Source organism: Hypanus sabinus, chromosome 4, assembly GCF_030144855.1.
Source record: "Hypanus sabinus isolate sHypSab1 chromosome 4, sHypSab1.hap1, whole genome shotgun sequence".
Classification (NCBI taxonomy): Eukaryota; Metazoa; Chordata; class Chondrichthyes; order Myliobatiformes; family Dasyatidae; genus Hypanus; species Hypanus sabinus.
Window position 1 is genome coordinate 98823821 of NC_082709.1, and position 23060 is coordinate 98846880.

Consider the following 23060-nt stretch of genomic DNA (forward strand, 5'->3'; position numbering starts at 1 on the left):
TCCCATTTAGTCTACATTTAGATAATAGCTGTTCCTTTTACCAAAATGCTTCATTTCCCAACACTGTATTTCATCTAGTAAACACAAAGTACACTGCAGATGCTGCGGTCAAAAAAGCTGGATGAACTCAGCAGGTCGGGCAGCATCCGTTGAAATGAGCAGTCAACATTTCGGGTCGAGACCCTTCCATCAGGACTTGCATTGAAATGAGCAGTCAACGTTTCAGGTCAAGACCCTTTGTCCTTTGACGAGGTGGAGTTATTTGATAGACAATCAAATGTTATGGTTTCTCTGCAGCTTGTTTACTTTTTACAAGGTCAGTTACAGATACACACAGTTAGAGTCAAGATGGATTCGGTCAATGGAAGACACCAGTGAGTCGGTCGCTGGTTTAAACTTTCAGTAGCCCAAAAGGGGTGAGTTAAGATCGATCCAGAGTATTGATAAATGACTCTAAGTAGCTCTTGTAATACTATATGTAATGCTTTACATTTACTTACATTAAATTTCATTTGCTATTTATCTGGATTTTGTTTAGATATCAATGTATTGATTTTGCTAACAGTATTGATTCTTCAGCTTGTCCCCCAAATTTTGCGTCATCAAGCTTCACCACTTATTTGTAACCCAAATCTTAATGTAAATTGAAAACAGCAGCTGCCTCAAAACCGAGCCCTGCTAAACCACTTTTAACATCTTCTAGGTGTGAAAATGAAGCTCTCACCATAAATGGTATTTTTGTTTTTCAGCCAATTCTGCACCCACTCACACACCTTACCCTGAATCCCTACCTCCTGTAATTTGATTATTAACCTCTCATGGGGTACCTTGTCAAAAGCCTTCTGAAAGTCTAAGTAAATGATATAAAGTACTCTATTGTTTTCATAATTTTTAGTTGCCTCATCATGGAACTTCAGCATATTAGTAAGATAGAATTTTCCTCTCTGAACCCATGCAGGCTTTCTGCTAATTTGCCTGTTCTTATCAGCTGTTTTGACATCTCTTTCTTTATTACTGTTATCTTGTCTACAATACACATTAAGCTCACTGGTCTACAGTTACCAAGGTCAGTGCCGTCACTCTTCTAATATACTGGACCAACATTAGCCCATTTCCAGTACTTAGGGATTTCACCCAACTTCAGTGACTTTTGAAAAAAAAACTTGTTAGGTGTTTGTATATATAATCACAGACTTCTTTTAAATACCCTTGGATACAATAGGTAGTAGGTGCAGGAGTAGGCCATTTGGCCCTTCTAGCCAGCACCACCATTCACTGTGATATCATGGCTGATCATACACAATCAGTACCCTGTTCCTGCCCTCTCCCCATATCCCTTGACCCCGCTATCTATAAGAGCTCTATCTAACTCTCTCTCTCAGAAACTTAGCCTCCACTGCCTTCTGGGGCAGAGCATTCCATATATCCACCAATCCCTGGGTGAAAAAGTTTTTCCGCATCTCTGTTCTAAATGGCCTACCCCTTATTCTTAAACTGTGGCCTCTAGTTCTGGACTCACCCATCAGCGGGAACATGCTTCGTGCCTCCAGCGTGTCCAATCCCTTAATAATCTTATATGTTTCAATCAGATCCCCTCTCATCCTTCAAAATTCCAGTGCACTCAAGCCCAATCTTTCAACATATGACAGTCCTGCCATTCCAGGAATTAACCTTGTGAACCTACGCTGCACTCCCTCAATAGCAAAAATTCCTCAAATTTGGAGACCAAAACTGCACACAGTACTCCAGGTGGGGTCTCACCAGGGCCCTGTACAGCTGCAGAAGGACCTCTTTATTCCTATACTCAATTCCTCTTGTTATATGGCCAGTATGCCATTAGCTTTTTTCACTGCCTGCTGTACCTGCATGCTTGCTTTCATTGACTGATATACAACACCTAGATCTCACTGTACTTCCCCTTTTCCTAACTTGGCTCCATTTAGATAGTAATCTGCCTTCCTGTTCTTGCCACCAAAGTGGATAACCTCACATTTATCCACATTAAACTGCATCTGCCATACATTTGCCCACTCACCCAACCTGTCCAAGTCACCCTGCATTCTCATAACATCCTCCTGACATTTCACACTGCCACCCAACTTTGTGTCATCAGCAAATTTGCTAATGTTACTTTTAATCCCTTCATCTAAATCATTAATGTATATTGTAAACAGCTGCGGTCCCAGCACTAAACCTTGCGGTACCCCACTGGTCACAGCCTGCCATTCCGAAGTCGCTACTCTTTGTTTCCTGTCAGCCAGCCAATTTTCAATCCATTTCAGTACTTTGCCCCCAATACCATGTGCCCTAATTTTGCCCACTAATCTCCTATGTGGGACTTTATCAAAAGCTTTCTGGAAGTCCAGGTACACTACATCCACTGGATCTCCCTTGTCCATTTTCATAGTTACATCCTCAAAAAACTCCAGAAGATTAGTCAAGCATGATTTTCCCTTCATAAATCCATGCTGACTCGGACTGATCCTTCTACTGCTAACCAAATGTGTCGTAATTTCCTCTTTTATAAATGACTCCAGCATCTTTCCCACCACTAACGTCAGGCTAACCGGTCTATAATTCCCTGTTTTCTCTCTCCCTCCTTGAAAAGTAGGGCAACATTAGCCACCCTCCAATCAGCAGGAACTGTTCCTGAATCTATAGAACATTGGAAAATGACTACCAATGCGTCCACGATTTCTAGAGCCACCTCTTTAAGTACCCTGGGATGCAGACCATCAGGTCCTGGGGACTTATCAGCCTTCAGACTCAGTCTATCCAACACTGTTTCTTGCCTAATATAAATTTCCTTCAGTTCATCCTTTACCCTAGTTCCTTTGGCCGCTATTACATCTAGGAGATTGTGTCTTCCCTAGTGAAGACAGGTCCAAATTACCTGTTCAACTCGTTTGCTATTTCCTTGTTCCCCATAATAAATTCACCCGTTTCTGTCTTCAATGGCCCAATTTTGGTCTTAACTATTTTTTTTTGCTATTCACATACCTAAAGAAGCTTTTACTATCCTCCTTTATATTCTTGGCTAGTTTACCTTCGTACCTCATTTTTTCTTGGCGTATTGCCTTTTTTGTTATCTTCTGTTGCTCTTTAAAAGCTTCCCAGTCCTCCAGTTTCCCGCTCATCTTTGCTATGTTATACTTCTTCTCTTTTATTTTTATACTGCCCTTCACTTCCCTCGTCAGCCAAGGCCGCCCCTTACTCCCCTTAGGATCTTTCTTCCTCTTTGGAATGAACCGATCCTGCACCTTCTGCATTATTCCCAGAAATACCTGCCATTGTTGTTCCACTGTCTTTCCTGCTAGGGTACTGTTCCATAGAACTTTGGCCAGCTCCTCCCTCATAGCTCCATAGTTCCCTTTGTTCAACTGTAATACTGACACATACGATTTTCCCTTCTCCTTCTCAAATTGTAGGTTAAAACATAGTGACATATGGTCACTACCTCCTAATGGTTCTTTTACCTCGAGGTCCCTGATCAAATCCGGTTCATTGCACAACACTAAATCTAGAATTGCCTTCTCCCTGGTAGGCTCCAGTACCAGCTGTTCTAAGAATCCATCTCGGAGGCAATCCACAAACTCCCTTTCTTGGGGTCCAGTACCATTCTGATTCTCCCAGTCTACTTGCATGTTGAAATCCCCCATGACAACTGTATCATTACCTTTGCGACATGCCAATTTTAACTCTTCATTCAACTTACACCCTACATCCAGACTGTTGTTTGGGGGCCTGTAGATAACTCCCATTAGGGTCTTTCTACCCTTAGAATTTCTCAGTTCTATCCATACTGACTCTACATCCCCTGATTCTATGTTCCCCCTCGCAAGGGACTGAATATCATTCCTCACCAACAGAGCCACCCCACCCCCTCTTCCAGTCAGTCTGTCCTTTCGATAAGATGTATATCTTTGAATATTCATTTCCCAGGCCCTGTCCACTTTGAAGCCATGTCTCTTATTCCCACAACAAGTTGTCTGGCCTTGGAGATTTACTACCTTTCAGCCTTTTCAGCTGAAAGAGGACCTTACTTTCTAAGAACTCCAAGTCATTTAAAACCACCTTATTTTTCTCTACACTTACTGACATATTGCTAACATCTTCATAGGCAAATACTTCAGCAAAATATGAGTTAAATATATCCACTATGTTCTTCTCTGCATAACTTAACACTCTACTAATATTCCTAATACCCTTAACTACCCCCCCACTACTAAAGCATTGAAAATATCCCTCAGGATCAATCTTAGCATTATCAGCAATATCCTCCTCAGCCTGCACTTTGGCAATCCAAACTTCCCTCTTGATGATAGCTTTCATATATTCATATGCCCTACGGTTAACATCATTACTATTTTTTTCTGTATTCCTTATATAGCTGTCTTTTCTTCAAAAATTTTTATGAATATCTTTATTCACCATGTAGTTGATTTATGGGTTTTTATGGCTTCTCCTGACCTTGGGTATGAACTTTTCCTGCAGTGCGTGAACCAACTGTTTATACTGACCCTACTGTTCCTAAACTGACTTAATGGCAAGCAATTCCTTTCCAGTTTACCTTCTGAAGTTTTTGTAGGCAAAGAATTTCAAACTTTGCTTTTTTGAAATTCAATTTAATGGCTTTGGTTTTTACTGATATACTCTCCCAAAAAACTTCAAGACCAACAACGTTATCGTCACTTGTTCCTAAAGGCTCAACAACTTCTGAACTCAAAATTCTATCCAGATTGTTATAGAATATCAAATCTAAACAGGCCTCCCCTCTTGTTGGTGGATTAACAGGCTGGATCAAAAAACAATCATTTAACAACTCGATGAATTCATTTTCCTATAATCCACTGGGTTCTCCCACTCAATATCTGAGAAATTAAGATCATACAAAACTATAACATCACCCATAGAATTTGCTTTTTCAATATTCTGAACGAGTATTTACTCAACTCACCATCAGCAATGGGGGTGGATCAATAACATAAATCCAATGTTATTCCTTTATCCTTATAGCTTTCAATTCTCACCCAGATATCTTCACTAAATCTCAATTCACCTCCTATCATTAGTAACCTCACATTTAAATTCTTATATGTAGTATTGCCATCCATTTACTAAATATTTGCAGCATACAGAAAATATTACTTATTGTAGTCTGCAGTAGATTTTTTATAATGTAATGATTTGCAGGACTGTCGAGATAGGAGTCAAGACTTACATCTTAAAATGTATGCTCAAACTGCTGTGTTTATTGTTGGCAAAGCAACCTTTAAATAAAACCACCACCATAATTCTGGTGAATCTCCTCTGCAGCCCTGATAGTGCAATGGGTCATAGACAGCATAGATCCAAAATATTAGGCATTATTCACTTTATATCCAGTTTAATCTCTGCTCTTTGAACCAATTAATGAAAAAAAAAATCCACCTAATATCTGCCATTCAGAAATACACTTCAACTGCTCCAAGTTTCTGTTGGATTGGTGTCTACAGGAATGGGATTAAAGCACCAGCTTTAATCTATTTCACCTAGCAGTATTCAATAACCAACCAGGACTGAAACTAAAATGCAATTTTATAACAATTCTGAATACACACATTACAATGAAAGAATAATTTCTATCATGCAGTATCTCAAGTAACACCATCAATTACCAACAGTTGTGCCACCATTAAATGAAACTGTCTCAATACCACTTCTTGCAAACAAATTTTTAAAAATGATGCAATAATGCAAGTCCGACCTTTAATTTGGTGCACCAAAGTGATTATCTCCTGGGCAAATTCTCCTGAAGAGATATTCGGGTTAGCCTTCAATGATGAACCCATATGCTCAAACACATGATGAAACTCATCTCGTTTCTTGCCAACACTAACCAAATCCCGAGACATTAGTCTCTCTGAAGAATGGCTTGATGCAGGCCTGGAGGAATCCCAAATACAAATTCACAACAAAATATCTGCAACTGACTGAGGGCAGCCATACAAATATATATATATATACAAATATAAAAATTCATAATTAATTTCTTAAAATTTTATTTATATAAAATTAAGAACAAGTTTCAGGAGGTGCTACTTGTTTGAAGAATGCACATGACAATTTCAAACTTCAATATTTCTTAACCAAGTTAATTGCCTAGTTAAGGATTATTTCTGTAATCACTGAAAGAGAAGAGCCACCATCATGCGATCGAGGCCCTTAAATTTTATCAGAGTCTTCTATAGAGCAGCCCAGAAGTTACTCATTTCTGGAAAAAATAATGATTTACCAAGCATCCTGGGGCTGACTCAGTTAAATCAGCTGCCTGGACCACCTTAACTTGTCTCTTCTTAAAGCAAAAAGCCATGTAAAGGCTGGCAGATTGGTTCTTGATGGTCTGAATTAAAACAAAGTTCTGAAACAGGTTTAACAAATTTGACTCTTTTAATAATGTTACATATTTTTTTCTTTCCATGATGTTAGAATATATATTAAATTTTTGAGGCATAATAGGCTTCATTTTATGCATATGAATTATGGCAAGACTATGTTCAGCTACCATACTTCTATTCCTGCAGCTAGCATCAAGAAAGATGTCAACAATTAAGGATCAATAAAATTGGCAAGAAGTTAGTACCAAAAGAAAGAGGATAAGTTAAGCAGCTAGAAGCAAGAGCAAGAAGGCTGCAAGTGAATGGCTGATTTTTTGGAGCAAATGGGAGTTTTTAAACTACTCGGGATTAAAGAGAGGCAAGACTGCGCAGCCGCGTGACGTCAGCCAGTACAGTGCGAAAGGTTTAAAAAGGGAAGGAATCTTCAACGGTTTGTAATTCAGAGCAAGAAGGCTACGAGTGAATGGCTGATTTTTCGGAGCGAAGAGTTTTTAAACTACTCGGGGTTAAAGAGAGGCAAGACTGCACAGGTGCTTGATGTCAGCCAGTAGAGTGCGGAAGGTTTGAGAAAGCAGACCGTCGTATCCAGTGGGCAGTTGAAGCAGGCAGAGGAGTGAGAAGCAGCAGAGTGATAGGGCTTCGGCAGTAACGGGACGAGGTGAGGTAGGTTCACCATTGTTTCCCATGGTGGGGGAGTCTAGTACGAGAGGATTGCAGGGCGCCCATGCAGAACAGAGATGAGAAAAAAAATTTAGCCAGAGGGTGGTGAATTCATGGAATTTGTTGCCATGGGTGGCAGTGGAGGCCAAGTCATTGGGTGTATTTAAGGCAGAGATTGATAGGTACCTGAGTAGTCAGGGCATCAAAGGTTATGGTGAGAAGATGGGGGAATGGGACTAAAGGGGAGACTGGATCAGGTCATGATGAAATGGCGGAGCAGACTCGATGGGCTGAATGGCCGACGGGCTCCTTTGTCTTATGGTCTATGGTCTACCTGTGTTAATTGCGGAAAGGAGGATGTGTGTGAGGCCAATTTTCTGTGCTCGGTGTCAGATATAGGGGGTCCTGGAGTCTCCTAGCCTCCCAGACAGTTGTATCTGCACCAGGTGTGTCAAGCTGCAGTTTCTAAGGGACCGAGTCAGGGAGAGTGAGGAGGTGATAGAGAGGAGTTATAGGCAGGTGGTCACACCGGAGCCACGGGTCAGACAAGTGGGTCACAGTCAGGAAGGGGAAGAGTCAGGTACTAGAGAGTACCCCTGTGGCTATACCCCTTGACAATAAGTACTCCCGTTTGAGTACTGTTTGGGGGGGGGGGGGGGGGGGGGAGGGAAACAACCTAGCTGGGGGAAGCGGCAGTGGATGTGCCTCTGGCACAGAGTCTGGCCCTGTGGCTCAGAAGAGTAGGGAAGGGAAGAGGAAGGCAGTAGTGATAGGGGACTCTATAGTTAGGGGGTCAGACAGGCAATTCTGTGGACACAGGAAAGAAACTCGGATGGTTGATCATGTCCAAGATATCCTGCAGTGAGAAGGAGAACAATCAGAGGTCATGGTACATATTGGTATCAATGACATAGGTAGGAAAAGGGAAGAGGTCCTGAAAAAAAGACTACAGGGAGTTAGGAAGGAAGTTGAGAAGCAGGGCCTCAAAGGTAGTAATCTCGGGATTACTGCCTGTGCCACGCGACAGCGAGAATAGGAATAGAATGAGGTGGAAGATAAGTGCGTGGCTGAGGGATTGGAGCAGTGGGGAAGGAATTCAGATTTCCGAATCACTGGGACCTCTTCTGGGGCAGGTGTGACCTGTACAAAAAATGATGGGGTGCACTTGAATCCCAGGGGGACCAATATACTGGCGGGGAGGTTTGCTAAGGCTACTAGGGAGAGTTTAAGCTACAATTGTTGGGGAGTGGGAACCGAACTGAGGAGACTGGGGAAATGGAGGTTAGCTCACAAAGAGAGAAAGCTTGTACAGTGCGAGAGGGAGGACAGCAGCTGATAGAGAAGGGATGTGCTCAGACCAAAGATTTGAGATGTATCTATTTTAACGCAAGGAGTGTTGTGAACAAAGCAAATGAGCTTAAAGCATGGATCAGAACTTGGAGATATGATGTGGTGGCCATTACAGAGACTTGGATGGCTCAGGGACAGGAACGATTACTTTAAGTGCCGGGTTTTACATGTCTCATAAAGGACAGGGAGGGAAGCAAAAGAGGTGGGGGCATGGCACTGTTCATCAGAGACAGTGTCACAGCTGCAGAAAAGGTGGACGCCATAGAGGGATTGTCTATGGATTCTCTGTGGGTGGAGGTTAGGAACAGAAAGGGGTCAATAACTTTACTGGGTGTTTTTTTAATAGGCCGCCCAACAGTAACAGGGATATCGAGGCGCACATAGGGAAACGGATCCTGGAAGGGTGTAACTATAACCAAGTTGTCGTGATGGGAGAATTACCCAAATAACGAATGGCATCTCCCTAGAGCACAGGGTTTAGATGGGGTGGAGCTTGTTAGTTGTGTACAGGAAGGTTTCTTGACACAGTATGTAGATAAGCCTACAAGAGGAGAAGCTGTTCTTGATTTGGTATTGGGAAATTAACCTGGTCAGGTGTCAGATCTCTTAGTGGGAGAGCAATTTGGAGATAGTGATCATAATTCTATCTCCTTTACAACAGCATTGAAGAGAGATTGGAACAGACAAGTTAGAAAAGCGTTTAATTGGAGTAAGGGGAATTATGAGGCTATCAGGCAGGAAACTGGAAACAGAAAAGGGTCAATAATTTCACTGGGTGTTTTTTAATAGGCCGCCCACTGGAAATTGGAAACAGATGTCGTCAGGAAGAAGTACAGAAGAAATGTGGCAAATATTCAGGGGATATTTGTGTAGAGTTCAGTACGGGAACTTTCCAATGAGACAGGGAAGTAATGGTAGGTTACAGGAACTGTGGTGTACAAAGACTATAATAAATCTAGTCAAGAAGAAAAGTTTACAAAAGATTCAGAGAGCTAGGTAATGTTAGAGATCTAGAAGATTATAAGGCTACTAGGAAGGAGCTTAAGAAGGAAATTAGGAGATCCAGAAGAGGCCATGAGAAGGCTTTGGCAGGCAGAATTTAGGAAAACCCCAAGGCATTCTACAAGTATGTGAAGAGCAAGAGGATAAGACATGAAAGAATAGGACCTATCAAGTGTGACAGTGGGAAAGCGTATATGGAACCAGAGGAAACAGCAGAGGTACTTAATGAATACTTTACTTCAGTATTCATTACGGAAAAGGATCTTAGTGATTATAGTGATTACTTGCAACAGACTGAAAAGCTTGAGCATGTAGATATTAAGAAGCTTAATATCTGGAGCTTTTGGAAAGCATCAAGTTGGATAAGTTGCTGGGACCGGACGAAATGTACCCCAGGCGAGGGAGGAGATTGCTGAGCCTCTGGTGATGATCTTTGCATCATCAATGGAAACAGGAGAGGTTTCGGAGAATTGGAGGGTTGTGGATGATGTTCCTTTATTCAAGAAAGGGAGTAGAGATAACCCAGGAAATTATAGACCAGCGAGTCTTACCTAAGTTGATGGAGAAGATCCTGAAAGGCAGGATTTATGTACATTTGTAAAGGTATAATATGATTAGTAGTAGTCAGCATGGCTTTGTTAAGGGCAGGTCGTGCCTTACGAGCCTGACTGAATTTTTTGAGGATGTGACTAAACCCATCGATGAAGGAACAGCAATAGATATAGTGTACATGGATTTCAGCAAGGCATTTGATAAGGTACCCCACACAAGGCTTGTTGAGAAAGTAAGGAGGCATGGGATCCAAGGGGACATTGCTTTGTGGATCCAGAACTGGCTTGCCCACAGAAGGCAAAGATTGGTTGTAGATGGGTCATATCCTGCATGAAGGTCGGTCACTAGTGGAGTGCCTCAGGGATCTGTTCTGGGACCCTTACTCTTTGTGATTTTTATAAATGACCTGGATGAGGAAGTGGAGGTTTGGGTTAGTAAGCTTACTGATGACACAAAGATTGGAGGTTTTGTGGATAGTGTGGAGGGCTGTCAGAGGTTTCAGCGGGACACTGATAGGATGCAAAACTGGGCTGAGAAGTGGCACATGGGGTTCAACCCAGATAAGTGTGAAGTGGTTCATTTTGGTAGGTCAAATATGATGGCAGAATATAGTATTAATGGTGTGGAGGATCAGAGGGACCTCAGGGTCTGAGTGCATAAGACACTTAAAGCAGCTGCGCAGGTTAACTCTGTGGTTAAGAAGTCATATGGTGTATTAGCCTTCATCAATCGTGGAATTGAATTTACTGGCCGAGAGGTAATGCTGCAGCTATATAGGACCCTGGTCAGACCCCACTTGGAGTACTGTGCTCAGTTCTGGTCACCTCACTACAGGAAGGATGTGGAAGCCATAGAAAGGGCGCAGAGGAGATTTACAAGGATGTTGCCTGGATTGGGGAGCATGCCTTACAAGAAAAGGTTGAGTGAACTAAGCCTTTTCTCTTTGGAGCGAAGGAGGATAAGAGGTGACCTGATAGAGGTGTATAAGATAATGAGAGGCACTGATTGTGCGGATAGTCGGAGGCTTTTTCCCAGGGCTGAAATGGTTGCTACAAGAGGACACAGGTTTAAGGTGCTGGGGAGTAAGTACAAAGGAGCTGTCAGGGGTAAGTTTTTAAACTCAGAGAGTGGTGAGTGTGTGGAATGGGCTGCCAGCAAAGGTAGTGGAGGCCGATACGATAGAGTTTTTTTAAGAGACTTTTAGATAGGTACATGGAGATTAGTAAAATAGAGGGCTATAGGTAAGCCTAGTAATTTCTAAGGTAGGGCCATGTTTGGCACAACTTTGTGGGCCAAAGGGCCTGTATTTTGCTAGTAGGTTTCCTATGTTTCTAAAACATAGGTCAACCTGTGTGACATCCTTTTCCTAGGATGAATGGGTAGAAAACCTTTCCAGTATTCTGCATACTGCAAATTTAAATTTCTCAACTTGATAGCTTTGGGATTTCAATTAAAATAATTACCTTAATTCTGATTAACGCTCATAAATTTTAAGTTCCTTTAATCAAGCACTTTGTACAACTTCTTGCAGAAAATCTATAATTTGTCAAACACTTTCACTCATGTTACATTCAAAGTAAGTCAGAAAAAACAAATGCAAAATTTAAGAATCATTTTCGTACCTTGTATAATGATCTGGACTTGGTTTCTTTAAAGTCTTCTTGTTAAAGAACTCCTGCACATTCTACATAATTTAACATGACTACACAAACAAGCCATTTAAAGAAGAGTTTCTACTTGTTTTCAATTTGATTGCGCAAGGAAATAAACACACTGATTTTATTAGTTAAGCTTGTGTTAGAAAATGCCACTATTTAATAAGTAAAACTGAGGCTGAATAAAAGAAATTTCACACTGAACACTCTATTAAATAGCAATTAAAATTCAATTTTCGTGTGCTACTCATGCTATTGAACGCTCCTCAGAACAGCTTTAATTAATTCATCAATCTTCCATTTTAAATAGGTGTTCATCTGCTTCTTTCCACTGTATCAAAGTTAATGTGACAAAAATGCAGGCTCGTTTTCCATCAATTTAGTAGAATTTTCAGATGTTCACTTTCCATTTAACAATGATTCATCCTGTAAACACTGAGACTTAGGCAGCTAGGATTAATGTACTACAGCTTTATCCAGATGACAGAATCCAACGACATGATGTACAAGTGGAGAGAGGTAATCTGCTGAAACGTTACTTCAGTGTTTGACTGGTAAATCATTAAAACAGGCTTTAGGAAAGTTTGTATGAATCATTCAAGTGAAAAGTTGATTTTTTTCGGAATATTTTAAGATAAAACAGTATTTTGAAAAAAACTATTACTGGCTTGAGAGAAAACAGGTAACTTTGTATCCCATGTTATTCAAACTTTTCCATCGTTGGTGTTTTGATCAATCATGGTCGCACAAGGTAGGCTCATCTAGAAAATCGACAGGCATGCAATCCACGGAAGCTTAAGCCTGCCCACAGAAGGCAGCATCGCAGTAGATGAAGCTAATGCTGATAAGGTTTTAAGGGAATTGGGGCATCCTCAGATTCATGTAAATAATGGGTTAAAGTTGAGTACCAACTGTGCCTGTGTATTCTGGTTTGTGAATGGCTACAGCAAGTTTAAGATGGTGTCTCACAGCTGCTTCTTTGGAGTGGGATAAAGGTTAAGGCTAATTTATACTTGTGCGTTGCATCGACGCATTAGGTGTAGTGTACCCTACGCCATACCCTACACCGTAGGATGACGAGCACCTCTCCAGAAAAGTTACTCGCGTCGCGGCGACGCAGACTGGAACAACTGTGATTGGTCAGCTTGGTAGCATCGCATTTCCTCCTACGCATTTCCGGTTGCTTCTTCTCTACCATGTCTGTAGGCTCTGCGTACACTGATGCGAAATAGATGAACCAAATCATCAAATCTACCTGCTGACATGCAAAGATGTTTGAAATACATTTCCTCGTTCATGTCTCTCACGAAGGAACTCAACACAGTGGCATAGAAACCCCACCACCAACTAACGTTTTGGCGCACACCAATGCATGCTTGCTATGGCGTAGAGTGAGGGAGTTACGACATAAGCTGCGGCGCAGCCCGTATGCACAAGTATAAATCAGCGTTTAAAGCTCACACAGATCCACAAAAGTCATCTCTTAACTTTTCATACCTTTTGGTTTCGACAAAAGGCGGTTGATGATGGAGATAAGACAGGACATTCCTTTCTTAATTAAAGCTTAAATTTTGTGGAGTCTCCTATCTAAGCGATGAAGTTTTGCTCTATTTCAGTAGCTGGAATGTCTAAGTGATTGTTCTTTTGTATCGGTGGCCTTAAGAATTATAACAATTCTGGAAGTCGAGCAGTGAACTTGTTTGAACCTCCAGAGGGATGAGAACGCTTCTCCCCCGATGTCCGGACCAAGTTGCTTTGCCGACTGAGCTCAAAGAACTAAACTGGTGAAAAGTAATGATCTTTTTGTGCTGTGGTTATTTGGTCCGGCGAATTTAAGTTTATAATGCTGCCTGGATATTGGTGACTAGCAGTGGTGTTCCATAGGGATCTGTTCTGGGACTCTGAGAGTTTCAAATGACTTGGATGAAGAAATGGAGAGCTGGGTTATTAAGTCTGCAAATTGTGCAGGAACAGAGGCATCTTAGGGTCCAAGTACATAGATCCCCCAAAGATGCTGCACAAGTGGACAAGGTGGTTACATTGTATGGCAAGTTCATTAGTCAGGGGATTGTGTTCAAGACCTGCAAGGTAATGCTGCAAACCTATAAAAACCTCTGGTTAGACCACACCAAGAGGATTGTGTTCAGTTTTGATCACTTCATTACAGCAAGGATGCAGAGAAATAGTGAGGGTGTAGAGGAGAGTTAGCAGGATACTGCCTGGATTGGACAGCAAATCTTATGGGGAAATATTAAATTAGCTTTTTCTTGTGAGCGATGAAGGATGACCGACAACTTGATGGTGGTGTATAAAATTGTGGAAGAAACAGATAGAGTGAACAGCCAGCACTTTCTTCTCAGGGCACCAATGGCCAATATCAGATGATATTTAAGATGAACGGAAGAGAAGTTAAGGAAAGATGTCAGATGTAAGGTTTCTGTTTTGAACAGAGAGTGGTAGGTGCCTGGAATGCACTGCTGAGGGAGATGGTAGAGGCTGCTACAATAAAGATATTTAAGGTTATTAGATAACCAGATAGATATCAGAAAATGGAGGGTTGTGGGCTGTGTAGGAAGGAAGATTAGTTGTGGAGTAGGTTTATATTGTTCGGCACAAGTGGAAGGGACCGTGCTGTGCTAAATTGTTCAATGTTTTATCATCACATACGAGTCCGGTGGTGGAAAGTTTGACATAAATGGCTAAAATTGATCAACATTTTAACCGTTATTTTGTGCAGCCACCACAATGATATCAGGAAGGCAAGTTGTTCTTTCACTGAATTCTTCTGGTGCATGCCCTTGCTGTGTAAAACATTTTAATTTTCTTCTTTAAAACAATGTTTCACAATTCCATTAACAAGCTTGTTTCATATTGACATACACGATGAAGTAAGTGAGAGAATACTGAATTGATAGCCAGAATCTCACTTCAGAGGTATAGCATGGGCAGAGGAACATACAAAGTCAACATTAGTTTCATCACGTACAGTGCAAATCATATGCCTTCCACCCTTCTGCTTTTTCTTTAAGTTCCAAAATCAGCTGGATACGATCTTCAATTCATCTGCTTTACATTTGTGCATTCAGTCGTGAACTGACACTTCAGTTTACTATGATTCACCATTCTGAATTTGGAGGCTTCACTTTGAAATACCTCCTATCATCTTGCTTGCTTTGACAATATTTCAAGTAAACAATAGCTTGAAATCCAGGTAAAGAGCAGGCACAGAAGTTATCTTTAAAGAAAGATGTTTCATGCTGTGATTCACATTAAGAGAACTATCTAGTCAATCCTGATTGAAGGCATTGATGCTGAATTTGAACTCTTGATCAGTAGTACGGTTTGGATTTATTTTCTGAACTGCATAAAATACTAGTTGATTTAGAAAGTCAAAGAAAAGATTTCCTCAATTGCTCCAGTCTTGAAGTTTGTTAATACGATGCGTCTGAGAAACGCAAGTTCCATTTAGTATTTCCATTTTGATAGAACAATTCATAAGTTGCTCTTTTCTCTCACAAGGTAATTTCACTATATGAATTCTGGTTTAAGTAAAGAACTCTTGCTTGTTGAAAGGGCTATTTCATTGGCAAAGTTGAGAGTCCATTATAATGCATGGCAAGGAGGAAGGTGCACTAGATTGCTACACAAGATTGCTGTCCGTTCCATGAATTTTTCAAAATAGGGTTCCCCCTTTGTAGCCTTCATTTGGATCATGACAAAACTAAATTTATCCAACATCATGTAGCTTCTTCAATAACCAATCCAACCAAAATGGATCACAGGAAGAAATAGAAAGTTCATACATAGAATATAATTCTGGCAACATTAAAAATTCTTTGCTTGATATACTCGTATTGCACAAATGAGAAATATCCAAGTGGTAGAGATTTAATCTTGAATGTTTATAATGAGTAGTTTAATTTCAAAGTACATTTATTATCAAAGTGTGTATACATTATAAAACCTTGAGATTTGTCTCTTTACAGGCAGCCACAGAAGAAACAAAAAAAACTAACAAACACCCAATGTGCAAGAGAGAAAAAAAACACAAACCATGCAAGCAATAAAGTAAGGAAATACCATTTAGAATGAAAATGAGTCCTCAGACATGAAGTCCGGAGCAGTCCACAGTCTCAGAACAGTGAAGAGTGAAGTAAACATCATGGTGAAGTGTGCAGAACTGGCCCAGCCTTTCCCTGTGGTCCCGACACCCTGCTTTTTCAATCCATCTGGCACTGTATTCAAATCTTTCAAACATTCCTCATTCTGGGCCCTGTTGCATCGATATGCTCTTGACAGAGTATTAAGTTCGAGACCAAATATCTGCTATTTTAAGAGCACAGGGTTTTGATTTATTTTGTAAGTTGGAGAGAGCTTTCGCCCAATCTATCAAAAAGAGTAGAAGCAAAACTGCTTGATATTCAAGAGATCTTCAGTTACTTTTTATACTGAGTTGGACTTCTTTGTCCAAAAGTGTTTCTATTACGCAAGGAGAGCCTGGAAGAAGCCAAATATATATCTCATCCTTTGGTGTTTTTAATTACTTGAATGCACAGCAATTATGTTTGCTGTATGCAAATAATATTCTTAGTGCTTAGAATCCAACTGCTTGGTAAACATTCAGGAAGAGGCAACATGCTAACATTCCTTATTATACATGAATTTCTCCTGATTTTTCTCTTTTGGTGGAGAATGAAGGCTTTTGTAGAACTTCTTTGGAATAAAAAAATGGGAGTTTCTAGCATCCCAATTAGAAAAATCAATTAAGGTATGATAAGCTTTCCTGTATCAAGTGCAGTCGAAGGTACAGTTTGCATTCTGATTTTCCATTTCAATTTTCATTTGGTAAAAGTCTGCTTTCTGTGAGGAAAGAAAATTACTTAGAAATAATTCAAGCCATTAGATAGGTACTAAAAGGAGTATGAAATTTCTTTATTCAGCCTCATGTTATCAAAGAATTTAGGACAATACCTGTACTTGTTCACAGTCTTCTTCATGTCTAACTTGATGGTCAAGGATTCAGTTGTATGGTCTTTCTCATTATTAGCAACACAATGTGAAGCTTCCATGTGATAAGACCCATGGTTTGATCGCTTAGTAGTACGAGTATCATCACGCCGGTCCTTAGAACGGTTTCTGAACTCTTTTCTCCTTTCCACTCGCTCCCTGGTGGCCGAGGTTGTTGTATATCGAGGGCTCACTTCTTTCTTGCCTGCACGTGGAAACCTGTCGGAGTAATGCTCAGGAACAACATACTTGCTTGTCGCAGAGTAGTGACTCTCTGCTTTGTTTGCATCAGTACCCGACCTCCTGCTGTTACTGTGAAAACGACTCACCTCTTTAGTACTCAAGGAGCCAGTCGTATATTCTTTATCTTTACTTGAGTATCTTTGCTGTCTTTCACTGGAAAAGCTCTGGTGGTGCTCAGAAGATGAGTGCGTTTCAGGATACTTCTGTGAATGTGCAAACCCACTCTTTACTTGCACTAACTCTTCAAAGCGATCACTGTCACTATACCAGTTTCTTGACACATCTTTAATACGTGCATTTTCAGAGTCATTGTATAATGCAGAAGTGTAGGGTTTTTTATTATGAGGCATTTTCTCTCCTCTCCATTTTAATTCTCGTTCATGATCTACTGCCTCAAGCTTTCCTGGCACCCAGCCTCTTCCAGATGCTTCTCTGTACCCTTTGACATCATTATCCTCAGGATACCTGTGTTGACATAAAGCAGTTTACACTTGCAGTAGAGAAGAGAATGAGAATTACATTCTGATTATTTGAAGTACATTTGGGAGCAATGCCTTGAAAGCAGTGATTTGTCAGGTTACTAGTTTAACCCTTTATCCTTCTGAAAGCCACACTGCGCTATGCCAAGGCACAGCTTGTAGCCACCAATCTGTTCTATTTCAAAACAACTAAAGAGTTGATCATTTATATAAACCTACACTCTTACTTTCAGATTAGGACAAAGGGTTTCTCCAATTTCAAATTCTCAACTAAAAATAAAAGAACAATTTATAACGTTGAAGTTCTATACCAAAACATAATATCCTTAATGGTTCAATCCCAATACCTCTTCTGGTAGGTGCTCCTTTCCAGAAACTCTTCAGACCGTCTTCCAGGAGACCGTAAAGAACTTGAGTGCCTTTCCTCGTGTAAACTGTGACTTCTGAAGCCTTCAGGGTCACGCCACTTTTCTGCACTGGCATAAGTGGTGGTGCTAGGTCGATCATTACAGTTGGATTGTGAATCACCTCTAACAGTCTTTGACTTTTCATCAGACAACTTGTAACGAGTCAAGATTTCTGCACTCTGATTATAATGCTGGTCGTCGTGGTCATTACGCCATACATCACGATCATGGTGACGTTCACTGTGGCCATGGTGACGATCACTGTGACCATGATGCCATTCATGGTGCCAGCCACTGCTCTCATGACGCTCATCATGATCATGGTATGGATTTTCTTCAGCAGATCTCGAAAGAAGGGCATGAGATCGACTTTCTTCTCTCTCCTCTGGGTAAATGTTTCTCCCTAACGCATGATCAGATTCCATTCTTCTTGCAATCGGCGAAGGTTGTCTATACTCAAAAACTTTATAATGAATGTTACCATATTGTGCAACTTCGGATCTTGATTCTGCAGTGCCTGTTTCATTCCATTTTTCCTGTTGTCCCCTCCACTGTGTAGGTCTTCCTGAGCTTTGATTGAATCCTCTTGACTCACTATTATGCGACGGATAAAATGGTCTCACAACATTGTATTCTTGGCTTCGTCCACAGTCTGGCGAGATTAACCTACAATGATTTGGAGAAGATGGGATATTTTGGTACAACTTAAAAATATAACAAAAATGAAGTCCCTCACTCCATTTTTAAGTTCTTTTTAGCAGAAAGATTAATTCTCACTTTTGGATTATACTATACAATCACATATCAAAAATGATAATGATGCAATTGAAATCCAGAAACATTAAACAAGGTAATAGGTTTTATTGGAAATATCAACAGCACAAAATAGTTTTATGGACTATGATCCTTGACCTGGATTTGATAATTGGTCAAATACCTGCAATTTTCATACCCAGACGGTTATTGTCAATCGAGGCTGCACATTTTTACTGGGCAGCATTACTTAACTTGATATTGCAATCACTGGGAAGAATATATTCAACAATAACAGCTACTGCCATATAAAAGTGGAATAATCCAAATGCTTTTGCTGCTCCACTCAGAAGAGAAAAACTCTAATGCTTCTGCTGAATACATGTCATGTGTTTAAACATATGATTCAAAGTTGGAGCCACACAAAAGAAACTGCCATGACAGGAAATTAGAGCACGTGATCAAAGGTGCCAAACTCTAAGGCTGAAGTCTTTGTTTCACACCAACCACACAGACGAGATCCAAAAAGATTGTAGCTCTATTTCTTCAGAGAAAAACAACATCTAAACCAACAAAGGATTTGCCATTGAATTTTGAGAGTTCTCAAACAGCAATTACAGAAACAAGCATGGAGGTATCTACTTCAGTTACAACTTTCAAATTTGTGCGATGTAAGTGCAACTTAAATATAAAAAGTTGCCTTCATTTGAGGAATGCAATTTCAAGTTCAAGATTAATTGTTTTTCAACCATGCCAAACAAAACTGTTCCTCCAGGGCCTAGGTGCAAACACAACAACAGTCACTCGAAGCAAATAAAATTACGATAGCAGTAAAATACAATCACAAAAATATAATACCTTCCAAGTCCCTGAGTGTCATGGTGGTTGGTGCATGGGGTGTTGTCCCAGAACCATGATTCCACAAGTACATGCAATGCTAATGCAGCTGCAGACTAATGCAATCCAGCTCGTCTTCTTCTGAGAACATTGGATGGTAGCACTGATGAGAAGGGCCAATCTCCAACCCACCTGTGCCATGCTGCCCCTGGCATCTGCAAAAGACAACATTGCAGCACGTAGGCCTGGTGAGCGCAATTCACAAACCCATGCACTCACCCGCCGTTGTTCTCGCCAACAGACAGTGAACCAGACTTGCAGTATTCTTCTTTACTAATGTCCAACAGGGTCTTGCATTTAGAATAACATCCAGGACAATGACTTACACTCTATGTTGGACAGCATATCTCTTCCATGCATTGAGTCTGACACTTTCCTCCTTGGGTGACTTAGCAGGCAACATGGTATAAAGCAAGTCCCACAAAGTACCTATTATTTTAATAGAGGAGTTGAATTAATGTGCAGGCTATTCAATCCTTAGAAAGTGAGGAGCATCGTATCCTTTAAGTTTATCTTTGGAACATTTATTTTTGTCAATGAAATCATCATTCAGTGCCCGTGTGAAGATGCTGCTTTCTTGAACTGTGAATTTGTTCCTATATTCTGCAATGAGATGTATTCAAACGAGGAAAGGAAGACGCATGAACACTCCTTTTCCCTTTTGTCCTTCTGTGTGGAAGATGACACTGTGGAAGTCAAACACTGGAATCTTTCTGCAGTACATCTTGTAGTCCAGATCTTTAATGAAGGTTTACATATTGTCCCAGATTGATGCTTTGCACCTCAGATTTGCTTTGGCTACAGCCATTGAAGCTGGCAAACAGTATTCCATTCAAGGTATGAAGCATTCAGTAAGTCGTTGGAGAGGCTTTTCAGAAACAGGAGGCAAATTTCATGCTGCTGAATGTGTCCTGGAAGCTGTGAAGTTGGTCAAGTTGAGCTATTGATCCATGACGGCCTCTAGAATGGCACCAATTGTTGAGAAGAGGCTTATTGGGTTCTTTTGATTGCCGTTAACCAACACTTAAATCACAGGTACACCTACCCACATCTTAGCATAAAAAGGCACAACAAGAGGTTTTAGCCTCGCACCAGAGGGAGGTTTACTGACAAAACGGTTGAGGAATGTAGAGCTGAAAAGCGTGTCTTGGGAAGTTTCGCCAGGCCATCCAGAGGACCTGGAGGCAGAATGACTGCCTCTCAAAAGCACACAAGCCTCTGCTAACACCTGATAATCATGCAAAATCATTTCTCATAATCGACAATGAGAATCTTGACGTATTTTCCTACCCCAAACTTAATCAAGTAGCAAAGTATATCTGCCACAAACCATCACCTAATGTCATGTATAATAGATGAAAACTTAGGCCAATGTTTACATTATTTGGCTACCTTCCACACCCAGTGTTTCTTTAAAGATTACAAAATTTTACATGCAATCAAGCACAGGTGCTATGTAAACGTAGACTTACAATACTCTCAGGGACCAGACCTCAGACAAGCCCCAAAAGTAGATTATTCAATTATGGAAGAAAATCAATTACATAATTAAGTGAACCATGATGTAGATTAAGGCAAGGCATTATATATTGATAAACTTCTATGACTATTGAGCTTTATAATAGCAAACTTGGTCCTCTTAACCTGCACCATCCTCTGAGACACCCCAGTAGCTATAACCTCACAACACAAAAGTGAACTTTATTCCATCCATTAACTCAATCCCAACCCAGAGGGCTGAAATATTCAGATGTTAATATTAGGAGTAAACAATCTTCCTTTTTGGTGGCTCAGGCATAGTCCTCTGTGTCAGAGCCCTACTGAAGTTTGGGAGAGACAGAATAAGAAAGGAGCAGCTTCAGGGAAGGCAAGTCTTCTTTCAGATGTGCAGGCACGGTAAGTGTCAGTGTCAGAGGCCTACACTCCGCAGTAAGTAAAAGGAAGGTAGGGTCAAACGGAGTGTGCCAACGTTAGAGTGAGAAGGCTTTGTCTTAACAGTGAGAACAGGCACAGATAAGAGGCAAGCTTTTTTTTCTTATTGACTGTAAAGTTTTGTGTTTTTTTAAAAAAGTATAGCATAGTCAGGGTGGAATGCTCTTCATGTCAGATATGTGGTGCACCCAACTACAGCTCCTGACTGACCAGGTCAAGGTTTTGGAGTTGGATGCACTCAGGATCATCTGGGAGGCTAAAGACCTTATAGTCGAGATTTTTGATGACATGGTCACACCCAGAGTACTGACTTCCAACAATAACTGGGTGATCACCAGGAGAGATAAAGCAGTCGGTGCAGGGAGAGCCAGAGTGGCTTTGTGCTGGGCCAGCTGGGTCTTACCAACTTGACAAGTTGATGAGAGAGACTGATGAAGGTAAAGCAGTGGATGTTTTCTACATGGATTTTAGTAAGATGTTTGACAAATTCCTTCATGGGAGGCTAAACCAGAAAATTAAAAGGCATAAGGTCTGCAGCGAATTGGGTATTTGAATTCATAACAGGCTTGCACATAGAAGACATGGTAGTTGTTGAAGGTACTTGTTCAAGCTGGAGGTCTGTGATTGGTGATTAGGGATCTGTGCTGGAACCTCTGCTGTATGTGACGTACAGTGGCCTGCAAGTTTGGGCATCCCTGGTCAAAATTTCTGTTACTGTGAATAGTTGAGTAGAAGATGAAGTAATCTCCAAAAGTCATAAAGTTAAGATGAAACATTCTTTTCAACATTTTAAGCAAGATTAATGTATTAATTTTGTTTTGTACAATTTTAGAGTGAAAAAAAGGAAAGGAGCACCATGCAAAAATTTGGGCAGCACAAGAGATTTGAGTTCTCAGATAACTTTTACCAAGGTCTCAGACCTTAATTAGCTTGTTAGGGCTATAGCTTGTTCACAGTCATTGTTAGGAAAGGCCAGGTGATGCAAATTTCAAAGCTTTATAAATACTCTGACTGCTCAAACCTTGTCCCAACAAACAGCAGCCAAAGCAGCTGCCTAGCACTCTGAAAATTAAATGATACCCACAAAGCAGGAGAAGGCTATAAGAAGATAGCAAAGCATTTTCAGGTAGCCATGTCCTCAGCTCGTAATGTAATTAAGAAATGGCAGTTAACAGGAATGTGGAGGTCATGTTGAGGTCTGGAAGACCAAGAAAACTTTACCAGAGAACTGCTCATAGGATTGTTAGAAAAGGAAATCAAAACCCCCGTTAGACTGCAAAAGACCTTCAGGAAGATTTAGCAGACTCTTGAGTGGTGGTGCACTGTTCTACTGTGCAGTGACACCTGCACAAATATGACCTTCATGGAAGAGTCACCAGAAGAAAACTTTTCCTCCATCCTCACCGCAAAATTCAGTGTCAGAAGTTTGCAAAAGAACATCTAAAAAAGCTTGATGCATTTTGGAAACAAGTCCTGTGGACTGATGAAGTTAAAATAGAACTTTTGGCTGCAATGAGCAAAGGTTTGTTTGGAGAAAAAAGGTGCAGAATTTCATGAAAAGAACACCTCTCCAACTGTTAAGCACGGGTGGATTGATCAATCATGTTTTGGGCTTGTGTTGCACCAGTGGCATGGGGAACATTTCACCGGTAGAGGGAAGAATTAATTCAATTAAATACCAGCAAATTCTGGAAGCAAACATCACACCATCTGTAAAAAAGCTGAAGATGAAAAGAGGATGGCTTC

General features: G+C 40.7%; 1 protein-coding gene across 2 annotated transcripts in view; it reads right to left on the minus strand.

The window, feature by feature from the left end:
• The window catches only part of LOC132393020 (BCLAF1 and THRAP3 family member 3-like), a 75777-nt gene that overhangs the window by 25301 nt on the left and 27416 nt on the right, over positions 1–23060 (minus strand). For both annotated transcript variants that reach the window (XM_059967712.1, XM_059967713.1), the window contains exons 3-5: positions 17673–18398; positions 16568–17311; positions 5747–5925 (exon numbers count right to left, since the gene is read on the minus strand). In XM_059967712.1, coding sequence (XP_059823695.1) covers positions 5747–5925; positions 16568–17311; positions 17673–18398 — 1649 coding nt within the window. The remainder of the gene's footprint in view (positions 1–5746; positions 5926–16567; positions 17312–17672; positions 18399–23060) is intronic.